At 55.8% G+C, this 25,847-nt stretch overlaps 1 protein-coding gene across 1 annotated transcript in view; it reads right to left on the bottom strand.

Annotated features, from left to right (window-relative positions):
• Positions 1-2,791: 2,791 nt before the first annotated feature.
• MOK (MOK protein kinase) overlaps positions 2,792-25,847 on the bottom strand; it is a 30,775-nt gene continuing 7,719 nt past the window's right edge. Inside the window, exons 3-12 of the mRNA XM_062181221.1 lie at positions 19,244-19,333; positions 17,544-17,614; positions 8,493-8,571; positions 8,353-8,401; positions 7,594-7,772; positions 6,409-6,510; positions 5,561-5,734; positions 4,920-5,034; positions 2,958-3,158; positions 2,792-2,879 (exon numbers count right to left, since the gene is read on the bottom strand). Coding sequence (XP_062037205.1) covers positions 2,799-2,879; positions 2,958-3,158; positions 4,920-5,034; positions 5,561-5,734; positions 6,409-6,510; positions 7,594-7,772; positions 8,353-8,401; positions 8,493-8,571; positions 17,544-17,614; positions 19,244-19,333 — 1,141 coding nt within the window. The 3' untranslated portion in view covers positions 2,792-2,798. The remainder of the gene's footprint in view (positions 2,880-2,957; positions 3,159-4,919; positions 5,035-5,560; positions 5,735-6,408; positions 6,511-7,593; positions 7,773-8,352; positions 8,402-8,492; positions 8,572-17,543; positions 17,615-19,243; positions 19,334-25,847) is intronic.

Here is a 25,847-nt window from a genome sequence, read left to right as displayed (position 1 = left end):
TGGATTGGACCAGCTCTGGCCATTGCGGCCCTTTTGGGGAGTGAACCAACAAATGGAAGACCTCTCTCTGTCTCTTTGGAACTCTGCCTTTCAAATAAATAAATCTTTTTTCTAAAAAAAAATAAATAAATAAATAAATGCTGGAGTACTAGGAGCCGGTACTGTGTCGTAGTAGATTAAGCATCTGCCTGTGGTGCCAGCATGCCACGTGGGCACTGGTTCAAGTCCCGGCTGCTCCGCTTCCAGTCCAGCTCTCTGCTAATGACCTGGGAAACCAGTGGAAGGTGGCCCAAATGCTTGGGCCCCTGCACCCTCATGGAAAGACCCCAAGGAAGCTCCTGGCTTGGGATCGGCACAGCTCTGGCCGTTGTAGCCATTTAGGGAGTGAACTAATGGATGGAGACCTCTGTCTCTCTCTGTAGCTCTTTCAAATAAATAAATTTTTAAAATATACATTTACATATTGGAGTGCTGCTGCTCCACTTCATTTCCAGCTTCCTGTTAATGTGCCTGGGAAGGTAGCAGGAGACAGGTGAAGCACGTGGGTCCTCTGCCACCCACATTGGAGACCCAGAGGGAGTCCCAGTTCTGGCTTTGTCCTGGCCCAGTAACTGCTGGCGGCCATTTGGGGAGTGAACCAGAGGCCAGGAAGTTATCACTCTGTGTGTGTGTCACTCTGCCTTTCAAATAAATAAATCTTTTTTTAAAAAAATTGGGCTAGCATTGTGGCTCAGCTGTGTAGCATCCCATATAGGCGCTGGTTCAAGTCCTGGCTGCTCCATGTCTGATCCAGTTCCCTGCCAATGCACCTGGGAAAGCTGAAGATGACCCAAGTACTTGGGCTCCTGCACCCTCATGAGGCCCGGATATGGAGTCCCAGGCTCCTGGCTTTGGCCTGGCCCATCCCCGGCTCTTGCAGCCATTTAAGGAGTGAACCAGCAGATGGAAGACCTCTGTTTCTCCCTCTTTCTACCACTCTGCCTTTCAAATAAATACATGTGATAAAGGGGAGGGGGCGGCACTGTGGTGCAGTGGGCTAAGCTGCCACCTTTGATGCTGACATCCTGCGGTGGTGGCTGGTTCAAGTCCCGGCTGCTCCACTTCCAATCTTGCCCCCTGCTGATGCACCTGGGAAAGCTGTGAAAGATGGCCCAAGTGCTTGGGGCCCTGCCACCCCTTTGGAGACCCGGAAGAAGCTCCTGGCTCCTGGCTTCCACCTGGCCCAGCCTCGGCTGTTTCGGTCATCTGGGGAGTGAACCAGCAGATGGAAGATCGATCTCTCTGTCTCTGCCTCCCCGCCCACCCTGGGTAACTCTCAAATAAATAAATCTTTTAAAACATTTGTTTTAAAGGTTTATTTATTTATTTGAAAGAGTTACACAGAGAGAGAAGGAGACAGAGGGAGGGAGGGAGGGGTAGGGAGAGAGAGAGAGAGAGAGAGAGAATCTTCCACCGATGGTTCACTCCCCGGATTGGCTGCAACAGCCAAAGCTGCACCAAGCCAAAGCCAGGAGCCAGGAGCCAGGAGTTTCTTCCAGGTCTCCCACGTGGGTGCAGGGGCCCAAGGACTTGGGCCACCTTCTACTGCTTTCCCAGGCCATAGCAGAGCTGGATCAGAAGTGGAGCAGCTGGGACATGAACCGGTGGCCATATGACATACTGGCACTAAAGGGGGTGGCTTTACCTGCTATGCCACAGTGCCAGCAAAACATTTTTTTAAATTAAAAAAATAATCAAAGGGATTCAGAACTTTGACCCATTTCCCTTCGTAGCCAACACCCTGGCAGGGGTAAGAACTCTGGCAAATGCAGACATTGGCACTCTAAGTGTGCCCAACTTAGAGCCGGCGCTCAGAACACGGGTCTCGGGCAGCCTCCCCTGCCAGCTCACAGGCAGCAGGCCCGTCCCGCAGGCCTCTGCCTTTGCTGCCACCTGCGGCAGCTCGCGCATGCCTGTGACCTGGCCGCAGCTCTCAGGCCCTCTCACAGGAATGGCAGACACCCCCGGTCAGGCCCCTGCAGCCACACCAGGCTCTGAAATGGGTCCAACAGGAAGCTGCTCCCCGGCCTCCCCGCCCACGCCAGCCTCACTGCTGGTCTTGCATCCGCTCCTCCTGGGCTCCGGTGCCCCTGCGTGGCCCAGGTCGGGTGCCTCCGCCCCTTGCTTTCCTGTGCCCGGCCCTGGGAGCGGGACGCAGGCAGGAGGAAGGGGCCGCGGGTTTGTCGCCACAGAGGAACGGGGAGAGTGAACCCTAGCCTGGAAGTCCAGCTTTTCTCGTTCAGTTTGAGATGAGAAGAAGGAACACGCACTCGGTCGCTGTCTCCAGGCCTCGGGCTTGGAAGACACTCAGGCAACTCGCCCGGGGCGGCTCTCGGGGCGCAGCCCGGCGCCCGGGACGGCACAATCCTGACTTTACGGAGTTTGCAGTCTCTGGACACAATGTTACCCTAAGACGCTGAAGCATGGTGAGGACACAGAGGTGCTCGCTCTTTAATAGAACCAGGGGTGGGCGCGGGCAGCGTGGGGGCCGCCAGAGAGCACAGGCGCCTGCAGGTGGAGAAGGACGACCTCAGACCCCCACCCCCGGCCACGCTGCACGCAACCCAAGCCCTGTTTTGATTCACACAGTCACAAAACCCCCTCCCTCCCTCTTCCTGTGCGACAGTGAGGCCAAGGGAAGGTGGTTTTCCCAGAGAGGAGCGTGCAGGCCCACGGCTCTGGGGTGCACCGCAGGCGGGCCCAGCCTCCGCCCCCGCGGGGAGCCCGGGCCTGGCACTGTGAGGCGGCCGCCGTGCTGCTCAGCACCCGCCACCTTTCCTGTCGATGGCGGGCAGGCGCCAGGGCTTCAGGTGAGGCTTCGCGTCCTTGCGGGCGTCCCTCTGTGAAGGGAAGTGGGGACACTGAGTTGGGGCTGCGAGGGCCCCGCGGGCAGCCCGGGGGCGGCTGCGAGGAGCTACCTGCTTGTCGGGCCCGCGGCGCTGCAGGGGTCTCAGCAGCGGCCCCTTCCCGCTCGCCCCCCGGGCAAACGCCGAGGGCAGCGCGGGGCTGGAGTGCGAGGACAGTTTGGTCACTCCCGGGAGCTGCAGCGGGGGCAGCTCCGTGACGTAGCCTGGGCCTGCTCTCCGGGACTGCGAGTCCTCTTGCTTCAGGGCCGCCTTCTGGAAACAGAAGGAAGGGCCAGTGAGCCTGCAGCGGCTGCCCACGGACACCAGGAAGCGCGACATGGGCTCCTTGCACCGCCTCGGCCCAGCTGTGACTGGAGCACACACGGCCCCGGAGTCCCAGGACAGGGCCCCCAGGAGAGGCAGGACTCACACCCAATCTCCCAGACGGGACATGTCCTCAGACTGGGCCACCCTGGGGCAGCCACTGCAGTCAGCACCCGGGGGGGGGGGGGGAGGCTGAGAGAGGCGGCCTCACGTCACAAAGGTGACATGACAGGTGACCGCGGCCTCCGGCTCTCACGCTGCCATCTGCCCGTGCCTGCTTCGCTAAGGCTCCTGAGCTACAAATGGCGTGGACACTGTTTGGGAAAAACATGTTTGCTGCTGTGAAAATTGTGGAATGTAAAAGGCAGGGTCCAGTCTGCCCAGAACACAGCCCCACAGGGCAGCCATGTGTGCCCATCCGGCCCCGATGTGACTGGAGCCGAGGCCTGGGGGTACAGTGCCACAAGGGGGGCCCAGCAGAGAGCACTGTGGGCAGAGGCAGGAGGTGAGGTGAGGGAGAAGACAAAGGTGGCCTCGGGGCTTGCTGATGGCGTGGTTTGTGCCACGGGATGGGAGCCCACAGGCCGGAGTCTGGGAAGAGGAGGGGGACCTGCTCACCCCCTCGAGGGGAGGTCATGGGAGGGGCATAGGGAGGAAGTGAGTCTGGGGGGAAGCCCGGGAGAGGGGGTCCCTGCGAGTTTGCCTTTCGGACATCCAAGTGGTGGGGACGCAGCAGCCCGGCTACCGGCAGGAGCACTCCTCAAGAGTGTGTGCGGTACAAAGGTTTTGTACATCTTTGAACTTCAATTTTCCACGTGCTGTTCGGAGTGCCCTCGGATCTGTCTCAGCTCACAGGGAGGATGGCCACATAACATCTGGCTTCAAGTCCCGGCTCTGCTCGGAGCCCAGAGACCCCAGCTGCCTGCCAGCAAGCACCCTGGAAGCAGCACGTGCCGGCTCCAGTGCCGGCGTTCCCACCACTCGGAGACCTGCGTGGAGTTCCAGGCTCCCAGCTGCAGCCTGGCCCAGCCCCTGCCCATACGGGCAGCTTGCCTGCTATTGCTTGTCTCTGCCTCTCAAACTAAGAAACAAGGTATGAAATCCATATTGGGAAGGCCAAGTGACATCAGGATGACAGAACTGAGTGAGGAGAGCATGTCACCACACAGGGCCTGGGGCTGGCAGAACCAGAGAGCTGGTGAGACAGCAAGGAAGCCACGTGGGCGCCAGCACACCACGGGCAGGGAGAAGGAAGCCAGCGTCTGTAACCCAGAGGTGTGCAGGACCTCTGCTCACTGGACGGCACTCTGGGAGCCTGCCCTGCTCACGGGGGCTTGTGGCCCGGGGCAGACAGGGCGGGCGGCCCAGAGCTGGGGGACACGTCACTGGCTAGGAGGGCAGCTTGGCCGGGCCGCGGCGTGAGGGCACGATGAGGTGCACCTGCACAGGGCTTCGGCACAGAGGCTTGGCGTCGGCAGCGTGCAGAGACCATGTCAGGGCCTCCTCTGGGCCTGCTCACGACCCCCTCTGGTGGGGAAGAAAGGGCCTGAGCAATCTGAACCCGGGTCCTGAATGGGCGTGGGATTCAGGCCCCGGGACAGACGTGTCAGCCCGCCACCCACAGGTGGCGGCTCAGAGAGGGCCCGGCCAGCCGAGGCGTCCAGTCCCTGCCGGGCAGGGCTCGTCCCACCAGCCGATCCCACACGGTACCTGCTTCTTGCCCTCCTTGGCTATCGGCCAGCCGTGACTGGGTGGTTCCGGGGCCCCAGCGTGCTCTGGGAAGGCAGCTCTTCTGTGGCCAGCCAGAGCCTGCCTCTCTGCTGCCCTGCAGGGAGAGAAGGAGGGGAGCCACCATGAGGCCCTGCTGGGCACAGCCTGCCCTCCGCCCATCTCAGGTGTGCCCGTATCGCGGCCACCACCTACTTTCTCCACCCTGAGCGAGCTATCGGGAGGAGGCCTTTCCCTCTCCTGGCTCAGCCAGCCCGGTTCTGGCGCAGGCGCAGAGCGCTCCCTGAACCAGGGGCCTGCGCCGCCCCCGGGACCAAGCTCGCCCCCGCAGCTGCACACACAGAGGCACAGCACCGTGTCAGACGCACACCCACAGTGCTCTCCAGTTGCAAGCACCGTCGCTGGGTGTCACTGGGTGACACTGGCCAGGCTCCTCCAGCCCACTTGGGGAAGATGTATTTACCAGGAAACAGCACAGCGGGCGGCCCATGAGGCACCAGCCACTGTTCAGGACGCAGAGAGGCGTTCTGGGGACCACTGGTGGCTCCCGAGCCAGGTCCCGAGCCCCTGTGTGCCCCACGGGCCCAGGCCTCCCATGGCAGGGAGAGGCCCAGGCAGCCTACCTCTGCTCCTGGAAGTAGGGGTGCTGCAGGGCCTGGTGGGCAGCGATCCGTGTGTCGGGGTCGTAGGCCACCATGGCGTGCAGGAGGGAGAGGCATTGTGGGGACAGATTGGCTGTCAGCAGAGGTATTCCTGACCCCTTTTTAAAAGGAAAATCAAAATTCATAGCTCTCGACCTGTATTAAAAGCCCAATGGTAACACGATCATGGCAGCATTTGGAGCACTGGGCTGGCCCATTATCCTGACCCTAAAGGACCTGCATGGAAGGTGACAGTCTGGGAGGTGTCCATGTGCCACAGCTGGCCATGCTGGGGGCCCGGGGCTGTGCGTGGGGGACGGGGGCACAGGACTCTCCGTACGTTCAATTCTGTGGTGAACCTAAAAAATTAAGTCTATTAGGGGTGGTGTGAGTCCGTGCAAAGATAAATGTAAGAAAGTCTCCTTCCCACGTGAGATGAATTAGAGACCCGGAGACAGCAGATCCTGGCACAGCTGCGGCCTCCTGACCGTCCCAGGGGCTTCAAGTTCCCAGGTGCTGCTCGCCCCCCTGCCCCGCCCCTGCTTCAGCCTCCAAGCCCGGCAGCGCCCGTTCTGTGTGGGTGTCCGAGTGGCCGGCACAGCAGGTGACCACACCACGACCCCGGGACTCAGAGAAACCTCCGAGGGGCTCCAGGAAGAACCACCCCAGCAAAGCCCCAGGAGTGCCGGGCCCAGGCTGAGCAGCCGCCACAGCCCACACACCTGCTGCCCTATTGGTATGAGGGAGCCCCGGTGAGCAAGGGGCTGAGTGGACATCGTGGAGACGGGCGTGGGTCCGTGTCCAGCTCGCAGAGCCCACCCCACACTTACTGTTGGAACTTGGTGAGGGTCTCCTGCGCGGGCGTGCCGATGACATCATGGATTTTTGAGATTTGGTCCAGCTCATTGGTCCCAGGGAAGAGGGGCCGCAGGCTGGAAGGGCACAGGGGCACTTGGTCGGGCAGGGCTGTGGCGCCCTGGACCAGGCTGGCTCCACCCCTGGACACGCGGGGAAGCACACCAGTCCTGGGGAGACTCAGAGCTCCCCGCCCCTGCCTCTGCACACCCCGCGTCCTCACGGCGCGCTGTGACGGCCACACAAACACAACAGTCGCCAGCACTGGCCTCCCGTCTGCCCAGGTGATGTGACAAATTCAGGGCGAGTCAGGTGAGCTCTGGCTAACAAATGAGTTCCAGGAGAGGTTTTCGTTCTCAGAGCTTTTAGGGTGTTTGGAATTGTGGGTGCAAGATTCTAGCTCCGTATGAACTCAGTTCATAGCAGACGCCAGAGTGTGAGCCTCCACGGGAGGACAGCCAGAGCGTGGCCGGAGCTCGGGAGGAAGATGGGGCAGGTGGGAACCAGCTCCGAGGCGGGGAGCCAGGGGACTGGCGGCTGATGCCCTGCGGCTGCTCCACGTCCCAGGATCCAAGTCCTTCGACACCCTTCCAAATTCATTCGAGGACTGCAGCACACAGAACAGGAGTGTCTGCTGGCACTGGGGTTTCAGGGAAATCGCCACGTTACCAAATTATTAATACCAACGACCTAGAATCCAAGGACCAGACAAGCCCCACGTGCTGATGTGTCCTGCCACCTGCCCTCAGAAGTCAGCCTGGGCAAAAGGGGCCACGGGCAACAAAGCCTCGCCCGCCCGCTGGGCCACTGCCCCTTCCCACCAAGAAGCCCCCGGGCTGGGGGAGTTGGCAGGGCCTCATCCTCCCATGTGCAGCCAGGGAACCCTGCCCCACGGAGGAGGCCTGGCACTGCCTGCCCGCCTGCCCGCACCCCTGCAGGCCAGCCCTCCACACAGGATGCCCGTCCATCACTCCTCTTGGGTCAAGCCTGGCAGAGAGGCCTCAACATGGGCTGGGCTGCGCTGGGGTGGTCCTCTGTGGGGAGTGAGGAAGAGCGTTTGACAAAAAGGCAGAGGGAACCGAGTTAAGACCACCGCCAGTGCACAGGGTGTGCGGCCCGCAGCCGCCTGCCCCGCAGCCCTCCCGCTCTGAGGCCTCTACCTGGCAATCTCGTAGAACACGCAGCCGGCGCTCCACACGTCCATCTTGTACGTGTAGAAGCCGTCGGTCAGGAGGCACTCCGGGGCCCGGTACCAGCGGGTGGAGATGTACTCCGTGTACGGCTGCTTGGAGTAGATGCTCCGGCAGGAGCCGAAGTCCCCTAATTTCAGGACGTCCTGCTGCAGGGGAGTGGGGACAGGCGGCATCACTCAACCACGGCCATTTCACAGAGCTGTGCACCTGCCCTGGCTTGTGCCCCCGGGGGTGAGGAAGCGCCACACGTGCAGGCATTCCGGCCACGTTTTACATCGACTTCCACTGTCGGCAGCCTTGGAACACTCTCAGCAGCAGCGTGCCGCTGCGGGTGACGCCACGAGCAGTCGGCGGGCTATACCCACGGCTCGGCTCACCCACACGGGCTGTCTTAGCTACCAGCCTGCAGCACTCGGCTGAGAGTAAGGCAGACGTGGGCAACAGCACATGGCACTGTAGGTGCTTGGGAGCGAGACCGACCCGAACTCGGGCCCTGCCCGCCCCCCGTGCACGGGGTCAGCTTCCGTCTGGGGTGAGAGGGGCATCCCGCATTCTGGCAGGTGTGCAGTTAGTTGGGGTGGTGGAGCTGTTAAACAGACCTGCTCTCCAAACCGGGAGGGAAATAAACAGTGCACGTGCGGCACAACTTCCGGGGCTGAAGGCACACGAGCCGGCAGCTGGTGTTCACCTCGGCTCTGACGCCCGTCTGCCCACCACGGCCCTTACCTTTATTAGTATATTTTCGGGTTTGACGTCTCTGTGAAATATGCCGTTCCTGCATGCAGTGGGAAAGGAAGCAGAGTTAGCTGCACCTCGCGGGCTCCCACTCTTGAGTCCAAGCTGCATTTGTGTGACGTTTCCTGCACCTGTGCATGTGGTCAAGGGCCCGGCAGAGCTGGTACATGTAGTGCAGGATTCTCCTCTCCGGCAGTGGGTGTCTTCTCCCTGCGCAATCAAGGAAACAGGCACACGGCCCCCTGCTTGACATAAAAATGCAACCCACTTGGATGTGACAACATGAAATCTTAGTCCCTCTGTTCCAAATAATCCTAACTAGTTTTAGGAAATACGGATTGTGTCTCCAAAGTCAACAATTTAACAGTCTCTGCCCTTGAGGCTGGCACTGTGATACAGGAGTTACGTGGGCGCCAGTTCAAGTCCCGGCTGCTCCACTTTGATCCAGCTCCTGCTAACGCACCTGGGAAAGCAGCAGAGGATGGCTCAGGTGCCTGGGGCCCCTGCACCCACGTGGGAGACCCAGATGGAGTTCCTGCTTCATGGCTTCAGCCTGGCCCAGCCCCAGCCATTGCGACCATTTGGGGGAGCAAACCAGCAGATGGAAGATCTCTGTCTCCCCCTTTCTCTAACTCTGCCTTTCAAATAAATAAATAAACCTTTACGTCTCCATCCTGGCCTGGTTTCACTTAGAATTCCACGGCACTGCGCTCTGATGGCAGTGCCCACAGTACCGAGAGCCTCGTGCCCTGGTTGTCTGCAGACCCCGCAGTCCTCCCAGGCTTCCTGTCACCGCAGACGGACATCTCCCAGCTGGACAGCAGTGCAGGGCGGCAGGCGCTCACCCACACCCCCTCCTCCACAGACAGCTGCGGCTGACGCAGGAGTGGGCAGCAGTGCCCAGGCGATGCTGTGTCAGTCACCGCCCCCCCAGCTGTTTATCACCTCAAAACTCAGCACTGCACCCTCAGCCCACAGTTCTGCCTTGTTGAGAGCCGTCACATTTGACTTGACTTTAACTTCCAAGATCTATGTTTTAGTTGTTACTTTGTGTTTTTCCAATTTAGGGGCTGGTGTTGTGGCATAGAGGGTATGGGTGCTGGTTCGAGTCCTGGCTTGAAATTAAAAAAAAAAAAAAAAAAAAAAAAAAACTAGGCCAGCTCTGTGGCTCAACAGGCTAATCCTCCGCCTTGTGGCGCCGGCACACCGGGTTCTAGTCCCGGTCAGGGCACTGGATTCTGTCCCGGTTGCCCCTCTTTGAGGTCAGCTCTCTGTTATGGCCCGGGAGTACAGTGGAGGATGGCCCAAGTGCTTGGGCCCTGCTCCACGTGGGAGTCCAGGAGAAGCACCTGGCTCCTGCCATCAGATCAGCGCGGTGCGCTGGCCGCAGTGCACTGGCCGCAGCACGCTACCGCGGCGGCCATTGGAGGGTGAACCAATGGCACAAGGAAGACCTTTCTCTCTGTCTCTCTCTCACTGTCCACTCTGCCTGTCAAAATTTAAAAAAAAAAAAATCTTAAAATAGTAAAAAAGTAAGATGAAAAGGAATTAAAAATATATTTATTTATTTGAAAGGCAGAGTTACAGAGAAGCAGAGGCAGAGAGAGAGAAAAAGAGAGAGAGAGAGAGAGAGAGAGGTCTTCCATCTACTGTTTCACTCCCCAATTGGCTGAAACGGCTGGAGCTGCGCTGATCTGAAGCCGGGAGCCAGGAGTTTCTTTCAGGTCTCTCCCATGTGGGTGCAGGGCCCAAGGACTCGAGCCATCTTCTGTTGCTTTTTTTTTAAGATTTATTGGGGCCAGTGCTGTGGCATAGCAGGTTAAGCTGCTGCCTGCAGTACTGGCATCCCATATGGGCACTGGTTCGAGACCCGGCTGCTCCACTTCTGATCCGGCTCTCTGCTGTGGCCTGGAAAAGCAGCAGAAGATGGCCCAAGTCCTTGAGCCCCCACACCCATGTGGGAGACCTGGAAGAAGCTCCTGGCTCCTGGCTTCAGACTGGTGCAGCTCCAGCTGTTGTGGCCAATTGAGGAATGAACCAGAGGATGAAAGACCTCTCTCTCTTTGCCTCTCCTTCTCTCTCTGTAACTCTGACTTTCAAATAAATACAGACAGAGAGAGGGAGAGAGAGAGGTCTTCCATCCGCTGGTTCACTCCCCAGATGGCTGCAATGGCCGGAGCTGTGCTGCTCTGAAGCCAGGAGGTGGGAGGTAGGAGTCAGGGTATCCTTCTGGGTCTCCCATGTGGGTGCAGGGACCCAAAGACTTGGGCCACCTTCTACTGCTTTCCCAGGCCATAGCAGAGAGCTGGATTGGGAGTGGAGCAGCCGGACTCGAACCAGCACCCATATGGGATGCTGGCACTGCAGGCGGCGGCTTTACCCACTATGCCACAGCACCGGCCCCAATTCTGCTTTCTTTAGCAGGGAGCTGGATCAGAAGGGGAGCAGCCAGGACTCAAACCGGTGCCCAGAGAGGACGCCAGCACCGCAGACAGAGCCTTAACCTACTACACCACAGCAGCGGCCTCTGAAATTCAATTCCTTCCCTCTTCAATGGGGTTGGGCTCACAGGACTGAGAGGATCGCAAGTAGTGATGGTACTGTATGCCGCACACACGCAGGCTGTGCACCGTCCACACTGCGTACTACTAGATGACAGCGTTACTGAAGGCCCCTGGCAGCCGGCAGCCAGCACCCCTCCACACACTCTAACGTAAACCGCCCTGGGAGTAAGCCACCGCGCACTCCGTCACTCAGACGTGAACTACGCCCGGCTCTGTGCTCTGAGCCGACGTGGTGTGTGCTCACGCGCCAGCCACACTGGAATTCTGCCTTCTATAAGCACTAGGCTATGCCCACAGGATGGCGTCACCATCACTGACTTGGAGGAAAGCTCCAGCCACAACAGTGCAGCATGAACAACCCTTGTGACGGGCAGAGGCTGGGGCGACGTGAGGCACACAGTGCAGGAAGGGCAGAGGCCGCAACAGGTTCACCCCGCTGCCAGGGTCCCCTTCACGTTAGCCCAGAAGTAATGGGGGAACTGCAGGCGCACCTAGAGCCCTTGTGACGAGAGTAAAGTTAGGTAAATGGGAACTGCAGGTGCACCTAGAGCACTTGTGACGGGAGTAAAGTTAAGTAACGGGGAACTGCAGGTGCACCTAGAGCCCTTGTGACGGGAGTAAAGTTAAGTAATGGGGGACTGCAGGTGCACCTAGAGCCCTTGTGACGGGAGTAAAGTTAGGTAAATGGGAACTGCAGGTGCACCTAGAGCACTTGTGACGGGAGTAAAGTTAAGTAGCGGGGAACTGCATGTGCACCTAGAGCCCTTGTGACGGGAGTAAAGTTAGGTAAATGGGAACTGCATGTGCACCTAGAGCCCTTGTGACGGGACTAAAGTTAAGTAATGGGGGACTGCAGGTGCACCTAGAGCCCTTGTGACGGGAGTAAAGTTAGGTAAATGGGAACTGCAGGTGCACCTAGAGCACTTGTGACGGGAGTAAAGTTAAGTAGCGGGGAACTGCATGTGCACCTAGAGCCCTTGTGACGGGAGTAAAGTTAAGTAATGGGGAACTGCAGGTGCACCTAGAGCCCTTGTGACGGGAGTAAAGTTAGGTAAATGGGAACTGCATGTGCACCTAGAGCCCTTATGACGGGAGTAAAGTTAAGTAAAGGGGAACTGCAGGTGCACCTAGAGCCCTTGTGACGGGAGTAAAGTTAAGTAATGGGGAACTGCAGGTGCACCTAGAGCCCTTGTGACGGGAGTAAAGTTAAGTAATGGGGAACTGCAGGTGCACCTAGAGCCCTTGTGACGGGAGTAAAGTTAAGTAATGGGGACTGCAGGTGCACCTAGAGCCCTTGTGACGGGAGTAAAGTTAAGTAAAGGGGAACTGCAGGTGCACCTAGAGCCCTTGTGACGGGAGTAAAGTTAAGTAATGGGGAACTGCAGGTGCACCTAGAGCCCTTGTGACGGGAGTAAAGTTAAGTAATGGGGAACTGCAGGTGCACCTAGAGCCCTTGTGACGGGAGTAAAGTTAGAGCTGCCGGCTGCTGAGAAAGCTGTCCCAGGCTGCTCAGTGAGGCTCCCTTCCTGCTGGCACGGGAAACCAGCGCATCTCATCTCACGAGCAGTGGGTCACACAGTGAGATAAACCACAACTGGTGAGTCTGACGTGGTGATGCTACGTGAAACAGTCATGTGGCATCCATGGGAAGGAACCGTCACGCGGCTCCCACAGTCAACCACGTCTTGTTTCTCCCTGACTGATCCATTCCTCAGTACCATGGCCTTAGTACCGCCTCCGGAAGCTGTAACCCGAGCTGGCAGGGCCAGCCCCTGGACTAGGGCCAGCGGGGGCTCGGGGGCTCAGAGAGGCAGCCAGGGGCCTGGGCCCTGGGCTTCTGGCTGGCCCATCACACTTCCTCTCCCAGGCTTCTGAACACAGGGACTGCTGCTAGCAGGGGTTCTGGGTCTGAGTGGCTAAGTCTGCCGGGGAGGGAGGCAGAGGAGCCGTGCAGACCATGGGCTGTGCAGGTCAACAGTGGGGCCTCCACAACCACAGCTGCTTTGGCTCCACCTCCCCAGAGGCCTGACACCTTTCTGCAAGAGCCTGTCTCCCTCCTCAGAGTGTGAGCCCACAGGGTGGGAAGCCAGACCCCAAAGACGCGCTTTCAATGTTCAAAAGGTATGTCTTCGAAAGGAACAACAGGGGTGCGCGTGAAATGAGTTCATTCCTAGAAAGTTTAAGAACTATTCCTGGGGCTGGCGCTGTGGCGTAGAGGGTACAGCCACTGCCTGCAGTGCCAACATCCCAAATGGGCACTGGTTCAAGTCCCGGCTGCTCCACTTCCGATCCAGCTCTCTGCTATGGCCTGGGAAAGCAGGAGAAGATGGCCCAAGTCCTTGGTCCCCTGTTCCCATGTGGGAGACCCAGGAGCAGCTCCTGGCCCAGCCTCTGCTGTTGCAGCCATTTAGGGGGTGAACCAGCAGATGGAGGATTGATCTCTTTCTTTCTCTGTCTCTTCTCTCTCTGGAGCTCTCCCTTTCAATTAAGTAAAAAATAAATCTTTAATTAAAAAATTAATATAAGATTAATCCAAGAATTAGATGAGCACCAGTTACTGATATCTGGCATTGCTATAGGCTACTTTGTAAACTAACAGGATCCCATTAATGAAAGTAGCCAAATGAAGTTAGTGAATGAGCAAGTACTGCTTGTTAAGAGAGGACTCCTTGGGGCCGGTGCTGAGGCATGGCAGTTAGAGCCGGCACTACAGGTGGCTCATCCCATATGGGTACCAGTTCGAGTCCCAGCTGCTCTACTTCTGATCCAGCTCTTTGCTATGGCCTGAGAAACCAGTGGAAACGCTTGGGCCCCTGCAACCATGTGGGAGACCCAGAAGCAGCCCCTGGCTCCTGGCTTCGGATTGGCCTGGCTTCAGCCATTTGGGGAGTAAATCAAAGGACAGAAGACCTCTCTCTCTCTGCCTCTCTGTAACTCTTTCAAGTAAATAAATAAATCTTAAAAAAAAAAAAAAAGCTAGCGCTGTGGCTCAATAGGCTAATCCTCTGCCTTGCGGCGCCAGCACACTTGGTTCTAGTCCCGGTCGGGGCGCTGGATTCTGTCCCAGTTGCCCCTCTTCCAGGCCAGCTCTCTGCTGTGGCCCGGGAAGGCACTGGAGGATGGCCCAAGTACTTGGGCCCTGCACCTGCATGGGAGACCAGGAGAAGCACCTGGCTCCTGCCATCGGATCAGCGTGGTGTGCCGGCTGCAGTGCGCCGGCCGCGGTGGCCATTGGAGGGTGAACCAACGGCACAAGCAAGACCTTTCTCTCTCTCTCTCTCTCTCTCTCTCACTATCCACTCTGCCTGTCAAAAAAAAAAAAAAAAAAAAAAGACCTGTGTCTTGCATGCATGCACTACCACTCATAAACTCTTAGCTCTCATCACTATCTATTTCGTCCATGCTAAAGACTCTTCTACCTCTGCCCAACTCTGAAGGCAGGTGCACACTTCCACATGTAGCACCTCAGTCACTGCCAGCCACTGCCACATCTCCACATCTCTGACGTGAGCATCTCCAGCAGCACCTTGGCTCGGAGCAGAGCGCAGAGCCCAGCCTGGGGACACGCGGCCCGGGGGGATGAGCACCTGCTGCCTGCCCGAGGCTGCTCTGCGGTCTCCGTGGGTGCCACTCAGAGTGGACTCGGTTTCTCCATCGACACAGCTCCCCCACCGCTCCCCAGGGACTTATTCTCAGATGTCTACACATGCAACCCGCCAGACATTCTTGCCCTTTCTCCTTTAGTTTTAAAAGACACTTGAGGAAGCAACACTAGGAACTGTAATGCAAGACGTGTATCCTATGCCAAGGGAATTGTTCTTAAAAAGGAAGTGATTGTGTAGGATCTTTAAAAAGTGAAGTGCGAGCTGCCTAGTTAAAGCAGTATTGTAAATAAACTAAGACAGTTCAGTGGCTGTTTCACTTGGTTGTGTTTAACACCCTTTCCTGATGCTGTCAGATAAAAACAGAGACAGGATGGAGGGGAAGAATCGATGGAGAAACACCTTATGCATCCAGGCTATGTGGAATTAGATGCCAGTAAGTCAAATTTCCAGATAAACGGAGTCTACTCCTTGAACACAAAACTCTTCCCCACTGTAACCATTTAGTACAAGAATCTGGGGAGGGGGGGGACCCACTCTGGGCCAGCACTGTGGCAACGTGAGTTAAGCTACAGCTCACGCTGCCGGCATCCGGCTGATCCAGCTCCCTGCTAGTGCGCCTGGGAAAGCAGCGGAAGACGGCCCAAGTGCTTGGGCCCCTGCACCCACGTGGGAGGCTCCTGGCTTTGGCCCGGCCCAGCCCCAGCTGTCCCAGCCGTGTCGGGAGCGCACTCACTTTCCCAGCTCAGGAGGCAGCGCGTTTACTGCAGTGGCCTGGGTACCGGTCCCCACGTGCCCAGGCCTTCTCTATCCTCCTCTGGAGCATCTGGACTTTGCCCAGACTGCTGTCCTTGCTTCCTTTTGTGAAAGTTTATAAAAATGTGCACAGCAGCTGTGAAGGGCAGGTGTGGCTGCCAATCAGGGTGCCTGCATCCCCTATCAGAGTGCCTGCGCCAGACGCTCGGCCCTGGCTTCTGAGTCCAGCTCCGGCTCATGTGAACCAGAAGGCAGCAGGTGATGGTCCAGGTAGTGGTGGACCTGGACTGAGCCCCTGGCTCCTGGCTTTGGTCCAGGCCGCCCCCAGCTGCTGCAAGCATGTGCAGAGTGAACTAGCAGATGAGCGCTCTCTGTCAAATAAATAATCTTAAAAAGTAGATACTTTATATATATATATATATAAATTATGCATAGATACAAAAATTTTATATGAACATAAACATATCTATTTATTTATTTATTTACTTGAAAGGCAGAGTGACAGAGAGGGAAATCTTCTATCTGCTTGTTCACTCCAGAAATGGCTGCAATAGCCAGAACTGGGCCAGGCTGAAGCCAGGAGCCTAACTCCACCCTGGCCCCCCGGTGGGTGGCAGAGGCCCGAACACTTGGATCATCTACTGCTGCTTTTCCAGGCACATCAGCAGGGTGCTGGGTCAGAAACTAAAGATGCAAACTGGCACTCTCACAGGGGTGAGCAGTGGCTTAATCTGTGTCGCAACACCCCGCCCCAATACTATCTTTTAATTCCATTTTCCATGACCTTTTAGAAGTCTCCCGGCATATTTATTTTTTATGTCTTTATTTTTTATGTCTCCATACTCTGCAGTATTGGATTGGCCACCTGTTGCTTTCTGCTACCACTGGTGAGTGTTCTAGCAGCTCCTTCTAACAGCTGCTCTGTTTTTCACAAATTTAGGCCAAAAGATCAGATAACTTAAGTTTGGTAGATCGTACAAATACTGAAAACAAGGTTAAACAGATTCTGAGTGAGGTGCTTCACTTACAAATTTAAAAAATGCAAGATTTGTAAATTTGTATTTATTTATTTTTGTTTCCCTAGATAGAAGACAATGGCCTATTGGATCCTATCTCCAAAAGGATTTGGGTTTTCTGACCAACTTTTGGGGTTTTTTTAAAAAGATTTTATTTATTTATTTGAGAGGTAGAGGGAGAGACAGAGAGAAAGGTCTTTCATTTGCTGGTTCACTCCCCAAATGGCTGCAATGGCCAGAGCTGAGCCAATCTGAAGCCAGGAGCTGCTTCTGGGTCTCCCACACGAGTGCAGGGGCCCAAGCACTTGGGTCACCTTCCACTGCTTTCCCAGGCCAGAGCAGAGAGCCGGATCAGAAGAGGAGCAGCCGGGACATGAACCAGCGCCCAGATGGGATGCCGGCACTGCAGGGGAGGCTTAGCCTGCAGTGCCACAGCGCTGGCCGCTACATATACCAACTCTCAGAGACGTAGAAAAACTTGCCCACTTAGACGCTCATCTCACCAGTAACTTCCTAACACACACATTTTAAATCCCATAACAAAATCCACGGACTAGGACGGATGCTTTTCCCTCCCCCGCTTCCTAAGAGCAACTGCACCTGAACTCTTCCTATGCATCTGCAGCACCAGCATCCTCCTCGTCACAAAATGTTTGTCCACTTAGCTTTTCCCACCCAGCATCTTAGGCTTGGCCTGGACTGTCGGAGACGACACAGAAGCGTCTCCGTCCACGATGCTGTCACGGAGGCTCCCGTCCTAGCCGTGAGCACCTGCTCTCGGGACATCGGGCAGTCAGTTTTCCGGTGTGAGCTCCGGGGAGAATGCCGTCTATAGCACACAACGCTGGCTGGGCTGCTTCCTTGGGGACGTCACCCGACATCTTTCCCAGCTCTGAGGTCGGACCTCGCCCCCCGCTCCCTCGGTGACCTCCATAAGCGGTGGCTGCGGTGGGCTCAGTGCTTCCTGAACAGCCTTTACCGTTCACAAGAAAGGAAAGAGGGCGCACCCTGGAACGTGAGCGACTTTGTGAGGACCAAACACGAGCAGAGGCGACGCCCTCCCACGTGAGGGTTATCTGGGGGCAGCAAGGACAGCGTGGGGCCACAGGCCTGGGGAGGCGGCCACCTGACGCGGGGGCCCCAGCCGAGGGCGCTCAGCCGCGCGGCTGCCCCTGTGGCCTCCACACTGCTTCCCTCCTGCAGCCCCCACGAGTCAGGGACAAGCTTTAAATTATTCTACGTACCTCGTATTAGTTCATAAATATTCATGTCCATAAGTTCACATATTAGTGCAAGACAACCAGACTTTCTGTCGCTGAAGAAGAAAGAAATTTTCAAAATGGTTTTTTTCTGTCTTAATCAGAAAACAAAGTACTTAACTAATTTGTAAACACTTCTGGTAAGCATTAAGCATAAAGAGCTCCTACATCGACACTGAGACAGTAGAGGTCTGGGCTTCCAATCAATACTTCAGGTAAAGTCAGCTAAAACTACCTAAACTCCTATCTAAGCAAAAGTCAAAAGTCCCTGTTTTGAAAAAGGAGGTATTTCTTAAAAATATATCACTGACTATCATCAGAAAGAGGCTGGGAGCTGGCTAAGAGAACAGCAAGGAGGGGCCGGCGCCGTGGCTCACTTGATTAATCCTCTGCCTGCAGCGCCGGCCTCCCACATGGGTGCCGGGTTCTAGTCCCAGTTGTTCCTCTTCCAGTCCAGCTCTCTGCTGTGGCCCGGGGAGGCAGTGGAGGATGGCCCAAGTGCTTGGGCCCTGCACCCCATGGGAGACCAGGAGAAGCACCTGGCTCCTGGCTCCAGATTGGCATAGCTCCGGCTGTAGTGGCCATTTGGGGGGTGAACCAACGGAAGGAAGACCTTTCTCTCTGTCTCTCTCCCTCACTATCTAACTCTATCTGTAAATTAAAAAAATAAATAAATAAAAATAAAACAGCAAGGGAACAAAGAATGTAACTCGCGCTCTGTAGCTGCAAACTTAGTTTTAGTTTCCAGAAACGACCTCCGTCAAAGTGGGATAAATTACGGTGGGAGAGCAAAACCCAAAATCTAGTCAGGGAAAGCAGTGGAGTCTCATCACATGTGGCTGACGTCCAGCCAGACACGGAGTGGGGACGGAGGCCTTGGGTTGAGCCCCCAGCTCCTCCCGAGCTGACTTAGGGCCCGGGCAGGGTCTCACCAGGCTGGCGGTCAGGACCCAAGTACTTGGCATGGCATGTGAGGCACACTGCGTGCACACAGCATTCTCACTATCTTATGTCAACTGAGATCCTTGGACCCGGCCTGAACTTGCTTCTAAGTGCCGCAGGCCAGGAGGAGGCCACAGCTCAGGGCTGTGACGAGAGGCCTCGCTCGCGTTTAAAGCGGCTCCAGCCCCGACTCACGTCCCCTGCACTGGGACTGGCCGGGCTGGAGTCCCACGGCTGACTTTACAGGCCGGGCTCTCTGCAGAGTGCAGTGCGGCCTCACCCAGGGGCACCTCTGAGTGCTCCTGTCTCCCCGCTCGGTGAGCCGCGGCTGCCAGGGCAGGCACCTAGGGACGCGCTGGCTCTGCCCTCCCGACTGGTCCTAATCCTCATGGAAACTATTCTATAATTAGAACAGAAACGAAGAATCCCCTGAAGTGGGATCCATCATGGAGCTTGCGCCACGCTGGCAGCTGCTGGGGAAAATGTGAGAACGTGCAGTCCCTGAAATAGCACACGCGTGCTCCCCGCCGTGTGCGTGACACACGCAGTCACCAGTGGAGGCACTGCCACTCAGGAACACAGCCACTGTCCGGAAGAAGCCGTGGTGAAGACAAGCCAGAGGCCGCCACACTCTGAGCTACAAAACAAACTTTCAAATCATCTACCGTGGCTGGCTTTCTTAAAACAAGATTTAGTCATCGTCATCAAATTCAGGTAATTTCTCAGGCTCTAAGTGTACTTACAAAACCACTTCGTGCAGCGTGAGGATGTTGGGGTGTGGGTTCAGGCGCCTCAGGGCTTGTACCTCTCGAAGGCTGTTCACTTGCTCAAGGCTACAGGCAGAAACAGACAAGTAGTTTGCCATTTAGGTCAACTTTACAATTCGGTCATTAAATTATTATCCATGATCACAACTTTAAGACTCATATGTATCGTTTCATTTTTATTTTTTGATAGGCAGAGTTAGTGAGAGAGAGAGACAGAGAGAAAGGTCTTCCTTCCATTGGTTCACTCCCCAAATGGCCGCTACGGCCGGCACTGCACTGATCCAAAGCCAGGAGCCAGGTGCTTCTCCTGGTCTCCCATGGGGTGCAGGATCCAAGCACTTGGGCCATCTCCACTGCACTCCCGGGCCACAGCAGAGAGCTGACCTGGAAGAGGAGCAACCGGGACAGAATCTAGCGCCCCGACCAGGACTAGAACCCGGTGTGCCAGCACTGCAGGCAGAGGATTAGCCTGTTGAGCCACGGTGCCGGCCTAGTTTCTTTATTTGTAAGACAGTGTGACAGAGAGAGGGCTAGTTCACTCCCCTGTTAGCGGCAGCATTCAAAGCTGGCTCAGGCTGAAGCTAGGAGTCAGGAACCAGCGATTGCATGTGTGGGGCAGGGGCTCAAGTACTGCATTGTCGTCTGGCGCTTTCCTGGATGCAGTACCAGGAAGCTGGATCGGAAGCAGTGCAGCCAGGGCTCAAAGTGGCACTCGACATGGTACAGGGGTTGCAAGCAGCACCGTGACCTGCTGTGCCACAGCTCTTAGACACCAGGTTCCCACTTGTTGGCCAGCATGAAAGTGACTTAAAATATCCAGCCGCGTTGACTCTGACGTACAGCAGTACACTGTTGGGTGTAACTCCTGTCTGAGTAACCAGACAGCACACTGGCCTTTCCACTGTATTAAAAACGTGTATGGGGCCTGCACTTGGCGTAGTAGGCTAAGCCTGTGCCTGCGGTGTCGGCATTCCCACGGTGCCGGTATGTGTCCCGGCTACTACCCTGCCAATCCAGCTCTCTGCTGTGGCCTGGAAAAGCAGTAGAAAATGGCCCTGGCTCTGGCTTCTGGCTCCTGGCTTCGGATCAGCCCAACTCCAGCCATTGTGGCCATTCGGGAGTGAACCCGTAGATAGAAGACCTTTGTCTCTCCCTCTCTCTTTCTGTAACTCTGCCTTGCAAATAAATAAATAATCTGAACCAACAGAATTTTGCCCATAGAAAGAAAGAATATTCCCAAAGTTAGTTCCTTTTGGAGCCTGTGAGGGGGGAATGCCTGGTGGGTGGGTCATTGTGGAGGTGGCCCCCTGGGGGGGCTCTGGGGAGGACAGTGGCAGCCAGCTCCAGGCCTTGTGTTGGAGTGATCTGGGACGTGAGCGCAGTGTGAGGCCCAGCAGTCTTCATGAAGTAGAGCCGGGGGAACGAGGTGAATCAAGTTAGGTGAGTTCCATGGCGTGGAGCCTTCATGAACGGGGGGGGCCTGTTCCGGAAATGCAGGGTGTTCATTTCTCACCTGGTTAGTTCCCATACACTGACCGATACTTTTTAATTATTAACCTTTTTAAAAAAGATTTATTTATTTGAAAGAGTTACACAGAGAGAGAAGGAGAGGCAGAGAAAGAGAGGTCTTCCATCACTGGTTCACTGCCTGCAATGGCAGGGGCTAGACCAGACTAAAGCCAGGAGCCAGAAGCCCCAGCTGGGTCTCTCACGTGGGTGCAGGGGCCCAAGCACTTGACCCGTCTTCTGCTGCTTTCCCAAGTGCATTAGCAGAGAGCTGGACTGGAAGTGGAGCAGCCGGGACTCGAATGGGTGCCCACATGGGATGCCAGCACCACAGGTGGCAGCTTAACCCGCTACAACACATCTCCGGTCCCTCTCACGAACTTTCTGAAGTACTGCCATGTAAGAACAGCTCGAAAGTGTGAGCGTAAGGATATTTCTTCCACAAAGCTTTAGGCCCCTCATCCACTGCTATCCCTACATCCTCTCTCACACCCTGGATGGTACTCAGAATGTTAGCGGCTAGTACCCCGGGTCAAGTGCCGATCAGAGGGGAGTGAACTAATAGGGGAGTGAACTAGCCCTCTCTCTGTCACACTGTCTTATAAATAAAGAAATTAATCTTGGGCCAGCGCTGTGGCTCACTTGGTTAATCCTCCGCCTGCGGCGCCAGCATCCCATATGGACACCGGGTTCTAGTCCGGTGCACAGCTTCCAGTGCATCAGGCTGAGCCAGGCAGTACCCTCGGGGTTCTGGGGCACCCTGGGCAAGGGGCCAGGCAGTACCCTCGGGGTTCTGGGGCACCCTGGGCAAGGGCCAGGCAGTACCCTCAGGGTTCTAGGGCACCCTGGGCAAGGGGCCAGGCAGCAGGCAGGAGGCTCAAGACTACAGCTGCTACCAACCAGACTACGAGCTGCTTAATATTTAATAACCACCGCAGCCACATGGTGTGGACAGGGACCAGACCATGGCCTTGTCTGGCTGTCCCATCCTCTCACGCCTCCTTAGCTCCTCCCCCAGCACCCTGCACAGAGTCGGCACCTCCTAATAATCTGGGAACAGCCTTCCCAAACCTGTGCCACAGAGCAGTGTTTCTCTGGAAGGCTCCTGAGGACATGTCACGTTCACAAAGCTGGAGGAGCAGGCGCTCAGAGAGCTGCGCTTGAAGTTGGATCAAAAAATAAAGGAAGTAGTTTACCTACGTTTAAGCCAACGTTTCCTGGACCTTCTGGCCCAAGAGCCCTTCTCTGGGCTGAGACCCCATCACTCCAGAGCACCCTCGGAGTGACGCACTGGGGCAGAGGGGAATAAAGACACCAGCGAGCCAAAAGGAAAGAAACGTCTTTGGGGACCTTGGGCAGCTTAGCGCGGAGCGTAGCTGGTCCCTTTCCTGGGTCTGCACAGGGAAGGGGCCATCAAGGATCTCCTCGCTGGGCCCACACTGCAGGCTCCTGCCCAAGCGCCGCCTCCTCCCCACCACCTTCCGCACTGGTGACGGCCATGCCGCTGCCCAGGGCACGCTGTGCTCAGCCTTTCCCGACTGGGGAGGGTCCTGTGCCCAGTGGACACGCATTTGGCACAAGTTGGGGGACGGGGTGACAGTGCAGGCAGTGGGCAGACACCAGGAGAACCACTAAATACCCTCACAACACACAGACAGAAACAAAGCAACAATTCGGGCCAAAACGCCCGGTGCTAAGGCCGAGAAACCCTGCGTTCGGCAGGAGCGCGAGAGCTGGTGCTCCGGGACTCCTGACTTCCGAACGTCCTGCGGGAAGCAGCTTTCAGAAGGGCGCAGTCAGGGCCCTGCGGGCAGCCCCTCTTCCCACCTGAAGTGAGGAACACAGCTCGGGCCCCGGAGGCGCTGCTCACCCACGCCCCACAGGCACTCGATGACTCACAGGAACATCTAGAAGGCACATTCAGTTTTCTCAGCCACAAAATACAACGGGATTGAACCTAACAGGAAGGCCGCGGCCTCTGCTTCTTCCCATTTTTTCTTTATTTTTACTTGAAAGTCAGAGTTACACACACAGAGAGGAGAGAGAGAGAGACAGAGAGAGAGAGACAGAGAGAGGTCTTCCATCCGATGCTTCACTCCCCAATTGGCTACAACAGCCGGAGCTGCGCCAATCCGAAGCCAGGAGCCAGGAGCTTCTTCCAGGTCTCCCATGTGGGTGCAGGGGCCCAAGGACTTGGACCATCTTCTACTGCTTTCCCAGGCCACAGCAGAGAGCTGGACAGGAAGTAGAGCAGCCAGGTCTTGAACCGGCGCCCATATAGGATGCCAGCGCTCACAGGCCAGGGCGTTAACTCACTGTGCCACAGCACCGGCCCAAGCCTGTACTTCAAAATGACCCAGGCGGGGGTTGGTGGGGTCCAGTGCTATGGCGTAGGGGTAAAGCCACACCTGCAGAGCCAGCATCCCATATGGGTACCTGTTCATGTCCCAGCTGCTCTACTTCTGACCCAGCTCTCTGCTGTGGCCTGGGAAAGCAGTACAAGATGACCCAACTCCTTGGGCCCCTGCACCCACATGGGAGACCCAGAAGAAGCTCCTGGCTCCTGGCTGTTGGCACCATTTGGGGAGTAAACCAGCAAATGGAAGACTGACTCTCTTTCTCTCTGCCTCTCTATAACCCTCTTCCTTTCAAATAAATTAAAAAAAAAAAAAAAGGCCCAGGCAGGGGCTGGTGCTGTCCTGTGGCTCCAGCATCTCATATGGGTGCCGTTTCAAGTCCCAGCTGCTCCACTTCTGATCCAGCTCTCTGCTAATGTGCTTGCAAAGTAGCAAAAGGTGGCCCAAGTGCTTGGGCCCCTGTACCCATGTGGGAGACCTGGAAGAAGCTCCTGGCTTCTGGCTTTGGATCTGAGCTGCTCTGGCCACTGCACCCATTTGGGGAGTGAACCAGCAGATGGAACACCTCTCTCTCTCTCCTCTCCCCCTGCTCTGTAACTCCACCCTTCAAATAAAAAAATAAAAAAGATCCAGGCAGTGTCAATGAAACATGGAATTTTTCTACAATTGGAAACAATTATAAATAGCAGGACTCAAACTTTTAAATAATTTTTTAAAACGATCAATTATAACATTTTAACATTTCAGTTTACTGAAAGGATTTTATGGTTACCAAGCTTACCTAACCAATACGATATGAAAGAAGAAAGTCTTCAATTAAGATGAAGGGGGAGAAGAACTGGTTATGTTAATATTAGACAAAACAGATAAAGCTATTTTAAAAAGTATTACTCATTATGATAAAAAAGGGTCAATACATTAGAAGGCATGACAATTATAAATAAGTATGTGTTAAATAATAAAATGTCAAAGTACAAAAAGTAAAAACCGAACTAAAGGAAGAAAGGGGGACATTTCAATGCCCCTCTCCTATAATCTTTAAAACAATCTCACATAACTGGTGGTCACACAAGACCCTACACGCGTTAATACCTTGGCCCAGCCGACATTTATAGACCAATGTACTCACAACTGCAAACGTTCTGCTCAGGTACAAGGAGGGGCTGGCGCGGTGCTGCAGTGGGGTAGTCACTGCCTGCAGCGCTGCCATCCCACACGGGATGGCTGCTCCACTTCCAATCCAGCTCCATGCTATGGCCTGGGAAAGCAATGGAAGATGGCCCAAGTCCTTGGGGCCCTGCACCCATGTGGGAGACCCAGAAGTCCCAGGTTCCTGGCTTCGGCCAGGCACAGTCACCTGGCCACTGCAGCCATTGGGGAGTGAACCAGCAGATGGAAGACCTCTGTTTTTCTCTGTAACTTTGCCTTTCAAAAAAGTAAAATTAGAGAAAGGAAATAAAAGAAAAGAAGGAAGGAAGAAAGAAAATGGATAGCAAACCATAGACTTGGAGAAACTAATTGTAAAACCTATCTAGGGGCTGGCACTGCGGTGCAGTGGGTGAAAGCCCTGACCTGAAGCACTGGCATCCCACAGGGCGATGGTTTGAGTCCTGGCTGCTCCACTTCCAATCCAGCTCTCTGCTGTGGCCTGGGAAAGCAGTAGAAGATGGCCCAAGTGCTTGAGCACCTGCACCCATGTGGGAGACCTGGAAGAAGCTCCTGGCTCCTGACTGGGTAAGCTCCAGCCATTGTGGCCATCTGGGGAGTGAACCAGCGGATGGAAGGAAGACACCCCTCTCCCTCTCCCTTTCCCTCTCTGTCTCTCTGCCTCTCCTTCTCTCTGTGTAACTCTGACTTCCAAATAAATAAATCTTTAAAAAAAAAAAAGGATAAAGGAAAAAAATAGAATGGTGGATACCTGGCATGGGGCTGTGAAATCAACTGAAGAGATACAAGGGAACCTTCTAAGGCGACATAAATGTTCTATAGCTTGATTACATATGAATATGGAATTGCCAAAATGTAGCTAAGCTATGTGCCCTTCCATTCATGCAAGTTTCACCTTGAAAAAAAAAAAAAACACACACACTCGTACAATGCTGTGGACTGCATGTCTGCCTCCCTGAAGATCCTCATGCTGAGACCCCAACCCCAGTGCCGGCCAACGAGGACGTGGCGTGTGGAGCGCAGTTAGGTCATCCCGGCAGGGCCTTCGTGCCGGATCAGCACTCTGATGAAGAGCGCCTGCTTCCTCCCTCTTTGCTCTCTGCCAGGTCATCTGCCAGTCAGCACGCGTCCCCACCAGACACCAGATCGGTCAGCACGTTCCTCTGGAGCTGTGAGACGTGAAGGTCCGCTGTCTGAGCCGCCCTGTCCCAGCCCACGGAGCTCACGGTAGCAGCCACACTAATGTGCGTCAAGACAGCGTAACGACTGGGCAGGGGACGGGACGGGGTGGAGGAGGCACTGACTAAACGAAAAGCACAGGGCTGTCGGTTCTCTGCTGGTCCCTGGGCTTCATTACTGTTTACTTCGTATATGTTTGAAATTTTCCGTCTTATATTCTTTTATAAATAACAATCAAAAGGCTTTAGAGGCCGGGGCCGTGGCTCACTAGGCTAATCCTCCGCCTGCGGCGCTGGCACACCGGGTTCTAGTCCCGGTTGCCCCTCTTCCAGGCCAGCTCTCTGCTGTGGCCCGGGAGTGCAGTGGAGGAT

The sequence above is a fragment of the Lepus europaeus genome, chromosome 22 (genome assembly GCF_033115175.1).
Source record: "Lepus europaeus isolate LE1 chromosome 22, mLepTim1.pri, whole genome shotgun sequence".
NCBI lineage: Eukaryota > Metazoa > Chordata > Mammalia > Lagomorpha > Leporidae > Lepus > Lepus europaeus.
This window is presented reverse-complemented; position numbering and strand designations above follow the sequence as displayed.